Source organism: Nannospalax galili, unplaced genomic scaffold (assembly GCF_000622305.1).
Source record: "Nannospalax galili isolate Female #2095 unplaced genomic scaffold, S.galili_v1.0 scaffold610, whole genome shotgun sequence".
Taxonomy (NCBI): domain Eukaryota; kingdom Metazoa; phylum Chordata; class Mammalia; order Rodentia; family Spalacidae; genus Nannospalax; species Nannospalax galili.
In genome coordinates, this window is record NW_008329141.1 from 1,961,711 (window position 1) to 1,971,825 (window position 10,115).

Here is a 10,115-nt window from a genome sequence, read left to right on the forward strand (position 1 = left end):
ACCATGATGTCCAAAGCAGTATTGCACAAATAGCCCATCCAAGCACTGGAGATGTGGCTAATGTGACTAAAGGCCTGGTTTTCTTTTTTCAGTTTTAATAAATATAAATGTCAAGTAGCAGGCTGGGGACATGGCTCACCTGGCAGAGTGCTTGCCACACATGCATTAGGACATTGAGTTCAGTCTCCAGAGCCTCTGTAAAGAGCTGGGTGTGGTAGAGTACTGAGAAGGTAAAGACAGATGGCCAGCCAGCCTAACTTACTTGTTTGATTCCAGGCCAGTGAGAAACCCTGTGAAAGGAAGGGAGGGAGGGAGGGAGGGAGGGAGGCAGGCAAAGAGAGAGAAAGAGGAGGGAGGGAGGGAGATAGGAAGGGAGAGAAGAAAAAGAGAGAGAAAGAGAGAGAAAGAAAGAAAGAAAAAAAGAAAGAAAAAGAGAAAGAACGAATGAAGGGGAGAAGGGAGGGAGGGGAGAGAGAAGGAGAGAAAGGGAGAGAAAAGAAAAAAAGAAAATGATATCCTGGGTTTATTCTCTGACTTCTGCATGCGTGCTCACACATGTGCACACCATACCCCCCACACACACACAATAAATAAATGTAAACAGCTACATGTGACCAGCGGTTACTACACTGGGCAGCACAGCTACACTATATGCTGCTCTTACTGTCTTTCAGTGTAGCATGTGTGTCTTTGCCTCCCAGCCTTTTTGTCTGCTGTCTTCCGAGTCTGGAGTGCTTTTCTTTGCTGTGTGTCCTCACTTCCTTCAGGCTTTGCTCCCCTACTGTTTCCTCAGTGAGCCTTCCCTGAGTCACCTGTCTACGTCTTCCCCGGCTCTCCACCGAGGTTTTGCTCCCTGTCACTCATCGTACTTTTTACTATCTGTTATTCTATGCAGAATTACCAACTGTCTCTTCTGCTTTAGAGCCTTTATTCATTTTTTTTTCTCTAGAATGTTGCTCATGGGCTTTACATTCACACTGATGTACTTTAGAAGCCTAATTCTCTATTCACAAGTTGTGTTCCCCGAATTTATTTGGAATTTCAGTTTTTCTCATTGTGAAAGGGGAGCAAAACATGGGATTACTGTGAAACAGAGCAACAGTATACGATTAGAGCACTGGCCGCTCTTGACTGACAGAAGCTCCTAAATCAGCATCCATTGCTGCCGCTGTCGGTACCACTTGTGTACGTCACTGCTGTGAATCCACAGTTGTCACACTAAATATCAGCAACAGCTGTGAGGACAAAGAAAGTGGCTTTAAAATATGCTTTTTAGGAATCCCTTTACAGAAATATCAGAGATGAGATTGAGATAGCAAAAAATACAAACGAATAGAATAGGAAGATTGGGCAGACTCTAGGTCACAAAGGTCAAGATCAAGGAACAGCTGTCTCTACAAAATGATGCAGTTCATTGGTTGGGAAAAGTCAAAGGAAGACAGGTAAAGGTCAACTACTGGGCCTTTAAATTTTTGACTTATTTGTGAGACTGGGTCTCAATGTGTAGCTCAGACTAGCCTTGAACTCTCAGTCCTCTTGTTTCAGCTTCCTGAGTAGTGGTGTGCATCACAGGTGTGTAACACTGTACTGGCTCTGGGCCCATTTTAAAATTTTTATTGAGATATAGTTTTCATACAATAAAATGCATACATCTTAAATATACAGATGAATTATCTTTTATACTTACATCCCTTTAAAATATTTTTATTTTTTATATGTAAAAGTATATTGTCTGCATGTATGTAAGAGCACCTGTGTCATACAATGTCCATGGAGGTCAGAAGAGGGTATTGGATCCCCTGGAACTGGAGTTTCAGATGGCTGTTAGCTGCCATGTGGGTGTTGGGATTTGAACCCGAATCCTCTGCAAGAGCAGCCAGTGCTCTTAACTGCTGAGCCATTGCTCTAGCTCCCAAACTTATACCCCTTTAGTCAATACCAACATACCCAGAAGGGTATGTTCATTCAGTAACTCTCAAAGGTAACATGCTGGTGTTTGTTGCTGCAGTGTTTCCCATTACAGTATGTTCTTAGTTTTTCTTCTTCATGACAGGCGTGGTTGTGCACACCTTTAATCCCAGCACTCAGGAGGCAGAGGCAGGCTGATCTCTGTAAGTTCAAGGCCAGCCTGGTCTACATTGCAAGTTCCAGTTCAGGTCAGTTAGTGCTACAGAGAGACCCTGTCGCAAAAAAAGAAAAGAAAAGAAAAGAAAAAAAAGAAAAGAGAGCCCAAATACTATAACCTGGGCATAGGAAGACATAGTTAGAAAAGAATATCTATTTGGTTAGTTGGTATTTCCTGTCTTGACTGAAGTGTGGTTTTTATAATTTAAAGAAAAAAAAACTAGCTAGCCATAAATAAATACATGAACTGTCCACCAAGCCCAGGAATGAGACTGCTTATATATATCTGTTCACCAGGAATCAGTGAAATGACCTTCAGGGAGTTTGCTTGGGACAGAGACTAAAGGACTCATACCAGTTACTGAGAGAGCCTGCTAGAGAGCCTGCTCTGAGAAATGAAGACAGAAAAGTGAAAGTTCAGCAAAGTGAGACTTTATAAATTTACAAACCTGTCCTGTAAGAAACGGAAATGAGATTACTAGTGGAGAGATGGAGGGAGGGAGGGAGGGAGAGAGAGAGAGAGAATGAGAATATGAAAATTGATGCCAAGTCACATACCCTTTAGGTGAGAAGAGTTTAGAGAGTGCTCAGACTGAGTTTCCTCCTTGGGGAGGTCCATCTTGTAAGTGAGACCATCTTATAAATGTCAGGCTCTACCTTCTTTTTGCTTAGAGTACTTTCTTCAAGTATACTACACATTAAGAATTCTTAGGAGTTGGCTAGAGAGGAGATTATGCAGTTCTTTTGTAGAAAGTGCCTAGAGATAGTAATTCTTTGTCTAGAGGAATTAGAACATTTTGGAGAAGTGAAGTAAGTTGGGGCAGGTAAAGTCTGAGACTCTTTTCACTGAGGTATTGTATATACCATAGTTGGAAGAAAGCTATAGCCAAAGATAAGCAGCGGTAGAAGAGAAAAAGACAGCTCTTCTGGTAACTTGCAAGGTAGTTTCATTTCAGAGGAGCTCATTCTGTTTTCTGTATTTTGACTCCTCTTTCCTTCTTTGATGGAGGATTCTAGAATTAATACATAACCTCTTCATGTCTATATTGTCATCCTCACCAATCCCCTATTGTATATTGTCTGCTCAGAAACAACAATTTACTCTTGTTTCTTTTTAGAAGCAACTTTGGAGCCTATGGTGATCAGTGCCCCTGGGAGCCTATTTTCTCAGCCTCACATCTCCCTGTGCTCAGGATTTCCAGTTTAGAGGATTCTTCTAAGATGTACTGCATTTCTAGTTTGTTCTTGGGCCAGCTAACACCTTCATGAGGAACTGCAGGATTACATTTTAGTTCATCTATTTTAGGACTACCTGGCACCAAATGAGTACTGAGTGAGCAGTCACTGTTATCGTTCTTGCTCTTTTTTCTATTTGACTTCTTTGTGCATTCATATTATTGTGCCGTGTTCTGAGAAACGAGGGGAATGAGGTAGTCCAACTGGTGAGGCCTAAGGAGAACAAACGCTATCATGCAGAAAGATTATAGTAACTTCAAAGTATAGTTTTGGAAAATCTCTTTAAATCTATTCAATGCACAATGGAAAACCCCTTAAGAACCAATCTAATTATTCAATTAAGTGGAACCGTTCTGCTGACTTTTACTACAGAAAGCAAGCATAATTTAGAAAATGGGACATTTTAATTCTCTTTTGTTTTCCAATTAACGCAGTTGCTCTAATAAGGAGTCCTCGTGTTTGAGACCACGTCCTTGTAGTCTGTGCTCCTCTGTACCTAATTTCAGTCCTTTGCTCTCCCCCAAACCCGAAATCCCCACCTGTTGACACAGATGCTTATTTACTGCTGTGCTCAAGCCGCCCACATCATGGCCCCGGAGCACATATCTTCCTGCCATCAAAGCCGCTGTGAGCTATGCAAGCCCACCACACAACCCCACTTTCCCTGGCGGGAATAATTAGGATGTTGAAGTTAGGGAGCCCTCACTTATTTTGCTGATGCCAGCATACCACATCAGACCACATGAGTTTGTGCTTAGTTGAAAGTGGTAAAGAAAATGCTAAGAACATTGATTTTAATTGGTCAACACCATTTGGACCTTAGTCCCACTATTTTATAGTGCTGTGATTTAGATTTTTTTCCCCTCTACTAGCCATCAGTTTATTGTAGCAGATAGCCTCATTATGTAGCCCAGGTTTGGCTTGAATTTGTGATTCTTCCCTCTCCACCTCCCAACTGCTGAGATTGGTGTGGACCACTGTGCCTGGCTGCCTACTGGTGTTTATTAGTCAGTAATTGTCATTTGAATGAATTTAAGCTTTTTCTGTTGTTGCCTTATTTTATCTCCTCTGCTATTTACTAAATTCTCTATAGAGAGCTGACATTTTCACATTAGTGAGAGAGGGTTTTTTTTTTTTTGTTTTGTTTTTTTTTTTTTTTTTTATCATAGGGACCCTGAGACTGGTATGAAAGGCACAGAACTACTCACTTTGGTGCTGATTCTCTTGTAACAGTGGCCACATGGCTCCTGCCCAGATGATAAGAATGGTGCTGGGTGGGGACGAGGCCAGGGATGAGTCTTTTCTTTTGCATTACCTGGATGGAATCACCTTTCACTCAGAAATGTGTAATTTGGGACTCTTAATTTGAAAAATGTTGCATAAGAAACATATTTTCAAAAATATTTTTTCCAGTTAATTATTTAATAACCACATACTTAGAAGAAGCATTTCATTACAATAGCATTGACATATTCAATAACAATTTTCTGAGCTAAGATGCATCTTTTTTAAAATTGGCTATAAATTTTTAGTTTTATAGTTGAATTATTACAGTTATACAACATTGTACTCAGTATAAACCCTATGGGTATGAGTATATTTGCCTTCATGTGTGTGAGGGCACCAGTGTCTTACAATGCCATGGACGTCAGAAGAGGGTGTCGGATTCCCCTGGAACTGGAGTTAAGGATGGTTCATAGCTGCCATGTGGGTGCTGGGGAATCGAACTCAGGTCCTCTGCAGGAGCAGTCAGTGCTCTCAACCACTGAGCTATCGCTCTAGCACCATGAAGAAGAATATTTTTTAAAGTGAACTTGTTATTGTAGAAGATCTTGGTAGGATACAGAACATTGGGTACCATCTGAGCACAGGGAACACGCTCAGCTCTGCAGGTGACCTCACACATGTCCAGAGGGTCATCACAGTCTCCTTTTAACTCTGTGACAGGCAGCTGCAGGTCAGCTGTGAGAGTGGCTGAGGCTCTGCACAAGTGACACTCTCCCTTTCCACTTTCATGAAGTCCTCTCCCAGGCCTGTGGTGAATGCAGATGGTCTCCTTGTATCAGTGTCTTTCTGTCATCACACTGAGCAAGTTAGTAAGTTAAAACTAGAAGAGGAAGCTGTTCCATGCATGGTAATAATGGTGATGATGAAGGTCAGAGTAGGCTTACCTACTTAGGATTTCTTTTTGTTTAAATGATGAAGATCAGAGTAGGCTTACCTACTTAGGGTTTCCTTTTGTTTAAATGAGTGTGGGAATAGATAGAGAAGAGGATTGTTTATGTAAGAAGGAATTATTTAAATTATAACAACTAGGAAATCTTGCAATTAAGGATTTAAAAAAATAGAAATTTGGAAGTCTGCTCAAAACAGAGGATTAATTAGTTTATAGTGACACTTAAAAATACCCATCTAAACATGTATGAAACAATTAAAATTCATAATTTACAGAAGTTAGATCTTTGAATTACTTTGAAAATGGATATATATTTAAATCATATTTAAGTATCAGAATCAAAAGTAAAAGAAAATGTCTTCCTAATTTTCTGGTTCAGTTACCGTAGCTGAGCTATTTCCAGCTACTTCTCTGTAACACCTGAGGAGCAATCCTGGGGGTGGTAGTACCAATTACCATTTACTTGGAAGCTTGCTCTGAGCCAGAGGTGGGCTAACCACAATCCCCTGGGACAAATCCAGTCTCAGTGGAACATAACAAGCTCATTTGCTGATGCTGAATAGAATTGAGTAGAGATGGGATGGCCTTACAAAGCCTAAGATGGTGACTACTGAAAAAGCTTCCCAGCCCCTCCTTCTTTGACACACTATGAAATTTGGAGGCCCAAAGGCTGAGTGGCATGCCCAAGGTTCTAAGCTAAGTAGAAGAGACCAAACTTTAGCTATGGTATCTGAAAGCCCTGTTTTCCTGTGTCGGCTGTCTGTCATTAGCCTTCAGAGGGTGGCATGTCCAGATGGGAATTAAGGATAGAGAAGATCCAAAGCCAACCCTCTTGAGTTCAGATGATCTCAGGCAACAAATGACTTGGCTTCTTAGTGCCTCACAACCTAAGTACTGGAGCACACAACTCTTTTAATGTATTGTTTTCTTTTTATGTTGCTGTTTTTGAGACAGGGTCTTGTTATGCAGTCTAGACTAGCTTTAAACTTACTGTGTAGCCCACGCTGACCTCAAACTTGTGGCAGTCCACCTGCCTCAGCCTCCTAAGCACAAGGAGACATGTGTGCACAACCATGTCCAGCTCACATGACTCCTGTGAATCTGTTGTTTTGTAGATAAGATTCTAAATCTCCAAAAATACTGTTTTACAAAGACTTGCCTAACAACTGCCTAAGTGCAGTGTGAGATAGTGCTTACAGATGTTACAAAGGTAAGATCTTCCAGGCACTCACTTCTTCCCATTCTGATTATCAGGTCCTCCACAGACAGCAGTCCCAGCCCACAAAGGAGAGCTCCCCTCCCAGAGAAGAAGCGCCGCCACCACCTCCCACTACTGAAGACAGCTGTGCCAAAAAGCCTCGGTCTCGCACAAAGATCTCCTTAGAAGCGCTGGGGATCCTCCAGAGCTTCATCCATGATGTGGGCCTCTACCCTGACCAGGAAGCCATCCACACACTGTCGGCCCAGCTGGATCTCCCCAAACACACCATCATCAAGTTCTTCCAGAACCAGAGGTACCACGTGAAGCATCATGGGAAGCTGAAGGAGCACCTGGGCTCCGCGGTGGACGTGGCCGAGTATAAGGACGAGGAGCTGCTGACCGAGTCGGAGGAGAACGACAGTGAGGAGGGTTCCGAGGAGATGTACAAGGTGGAGGCCGAGGAGGACGCGGAGAAAAGCAAGGCGGCGCCTGCCGATACTGACCAGAGATAATGTGAACTCCTTCCAGGCAAAGCAATATATCGGTCCAAGGATTTTCGGTTTTAGTTTCTTTAAAATCTTTTTGGCTTTGTTTTGTTTTGTTTTGTTTTGTTTTAATGTCTGTTTTATTTTTCTTACCCTTATGGCATTCCTTTGTTGCACAGGATACGCCTATAGACTAAGTTCAGTATTTCTGAATCAGACGTCGCCTTGGCAAAGACACTAAGTGTTACACTTTTACAATTGACTGGACCATGGTAATTCTAGTCACGGGAGACTCTGCCTTCATTCTCCTTGCCCCTGGAAGAGACACCAGGCAAGTTCCAGGATGGAACGACCCAAGAAATAACGAAGGAGGCTACAAGTGTGTGTATATGTATATGTACATATCTCTATATTTACATATATATATTAAAATTGCATGGGACAGAGAACTTTACAATCTGAAAGAATAGACTGTGAAATGAGTTCTTAAAGAAAAGACTTGTTTATGTATTAAAAAAAAAAACACTTCACAGTGAGTCGCTTTGGCTTTTTGATAAACTGCGGCCTGCTCTCAGGGTGGGGTGACTATTTTTGAATTCCTATTTATTTTTTGTGTTTGTCCCTGATTTCTTTTTTTAAATTCTATGGCTTCCTATCTGGCAGCTTAATGGGTAATTTTTGAGGTATGTATTTAACAAAATAAATCAACACTGCCAAAAAAGGAGAGAGAGAGAGAGAGAGAGAGAGAGAGAGAGAGAGAGAGAGGAAGAGAGAGGAAGAAGAGAATAAGTGGAAAAAAATCAGGGCACATTAAAAATGATACAAGACAAAGTACTTTTAAAGACATAATGCACACTTAAAATGACTCAATGAAATGACTCAATACGTTCCGTTATTCAGTTTGTCATCACTGTAGTGAACAGATGCATTTCTGTGGAATTCCAAATGAGTAAAGCTGAAATACAGTGCTGAGAAAACTTGTCCATTAGTGCAGTCTCAAAAAATGACTTTTTGACGTTGGACTTATGGAATTCATACTATGAGCCACATTTTGTTGTGAAGTTTATTTACCTGCTTGTGGCTTCAAATCTTAAAATTATTAAGCCTGCTCATTTAAAGTTGTTACTGTTGTTTTTTGTTGTCCGTTTCTGTTTTTTTAAATAGAATATAGTTCAGTTTAATGTTAAGTTAGAGAAAGAAGTTGCACCCAGTTAGAGGGACTCCCACCCAAATCAGTCTCCATCTGTCCCTTTCCCCAAGCATTTCTCACTCCTCTTTCACTTTGGACTCTCTCTTCTTTGTACACATCCCATCTACCTTAGCCAAGGCTTTGCAAACCATGATCTCATGCCTCGGCCCCTTCCCCTGCTATGGCAGCCCTAACAGGAACCTGGTTTGGAATCATGCACCTCCAGGCAACAGAGTAAGTGAAGTGATTTCAGTAGAATCACCTACTCCTTGGGAAGGAAATACTGTCCCAGTGCCCCACATAGCAGTTACCTTACATAAAGCAGAACTAATGTCAACAGGCTGTTTCACGGAATGAGCATTAAAGCTGCAACCTACTATAGTTTGCCAAATCTCCTTCATCTTCCTATTAGAAACAGTAGCATTACCTTCCACTGACAGTGATCGCAAGAAGAGACCTCCCCTTTGGGACTGGCCTCCACAACTTCCTCCAGGCTTGAGATGGCCACTCAGCAGTCCCACATGGTTGGATTTTGTTTTGTTTTTTTGGTTTTTTTTTTTTTTTTTGAGTTGTGTTCTCATGCAACCTTGTCAAAGACCTCATGCAATATCACTTTGAAAGTTATTTTCTGTTTACTACACAAACATTGTAATATAACTGTTAATACTATTTATATATTTGAAAGGTATAAAAGGCAGGAGTTAAAAAATAAAACCTCTATGTGTAGATATTAACTCAGAACTTACACTATACAGGGAGAAGACATGTTGCAATACAAGCTAATTCTAGCTGCTCAGTAACCTCTGGAGTTTTTAAAGGGACATTTTCCTGTACTTTTTCAAATACGATGTTTAAAAAAAAATTACCTTGACCTGAGCGTCATGTATCTTTGCAAAAAGATGGCAGTTTGCAGTTCCGGCCTGGCCTGGCCTTCCCGTTTCTGTAGTGTGCTGCAGCTTTAAGCAGAAAGTCCATATGGTTGCTGCTTCCTGATCTCCCAGTTACTCTTTCCAAATTGTCTTCTGACACTGTTGCTGAAGTCACTCTGTATACACCCTAGACACCGATTTGTTGCCAAGCTCTTACAGGTAGTTCATCGATCGATGGCATCCGCATTTGGTATCTTTTACACTTCAACCAAAAATTTATTAGGTATTTTTCAATGCTAAGTCTTGCCTTTTATTTTTTAATTTCACTGCCAAGTTTGCAGTGGTTCTAAGTGAATCTGTGGGCATTTTAGCCTGTGGTCTTGCCAGATCTTTGCGAATTACAATGCATATATGTCTATTTATTCAATATCTGTCATATAATATCTATTTGGAAGAAGAAACTTTCTCTTGTAGTGCCTCTTGACAAAGCACAATTTCCCGCCTTTTTTTGTGAAATGAAAAAAAAAAAAAAACAAATCGTGTTTTATTGCAGTATCAACAATGTGAATAAGGGTTAACATATTGTAAATGTTCTTTTTTCCATGTAAATCAACTATCTTTGTTATCACTAAGTGATAATTAATTTTTAACTTATGTGCATTAGGCTGTTAGAATTTTTTGGTTGTTAAAATAAAACGCATTCAATAAACCCGACTTTGTTTGTCAAGTAGTTTACTGGGGTCACCTTCTTTCCCATTTAATTCTTTGGATGGAAGAAGATTTGGTGAGGCTAAGAAAACTCTGTACGCTTATTTTAGAAGCAAGACAGCAGTAC

The 10,115-nt window shown here is 40.8% G+C and overlaps 1 protein-coding gene across 1 annotated transcript in view; it reads left to right on the forward strand.

Moving 5' to 3' along the window:
- Window positions 1-9,813, forward strand: part of Satb2 (SATB homeobox 2) — a 185,601-nt gene extending 175,788 nt beyond the window's left edge. The window contains exon 11 of the mRNA XM_008833425.3: window positions 6,791-9,813. Within this exon, the coding sequence (XP_008831647.1) occupies window positions 6,791-7,249 (459 nt within the window). The 3' untranslated portion in view covers window positions 7,250-9,813. The remainder of the gene's footprint in view (window positions 1-6,790) is intronic.
- The last annotated feature ends 302 nt before the right edge of the window (window positions 9,814-10,115 follow it).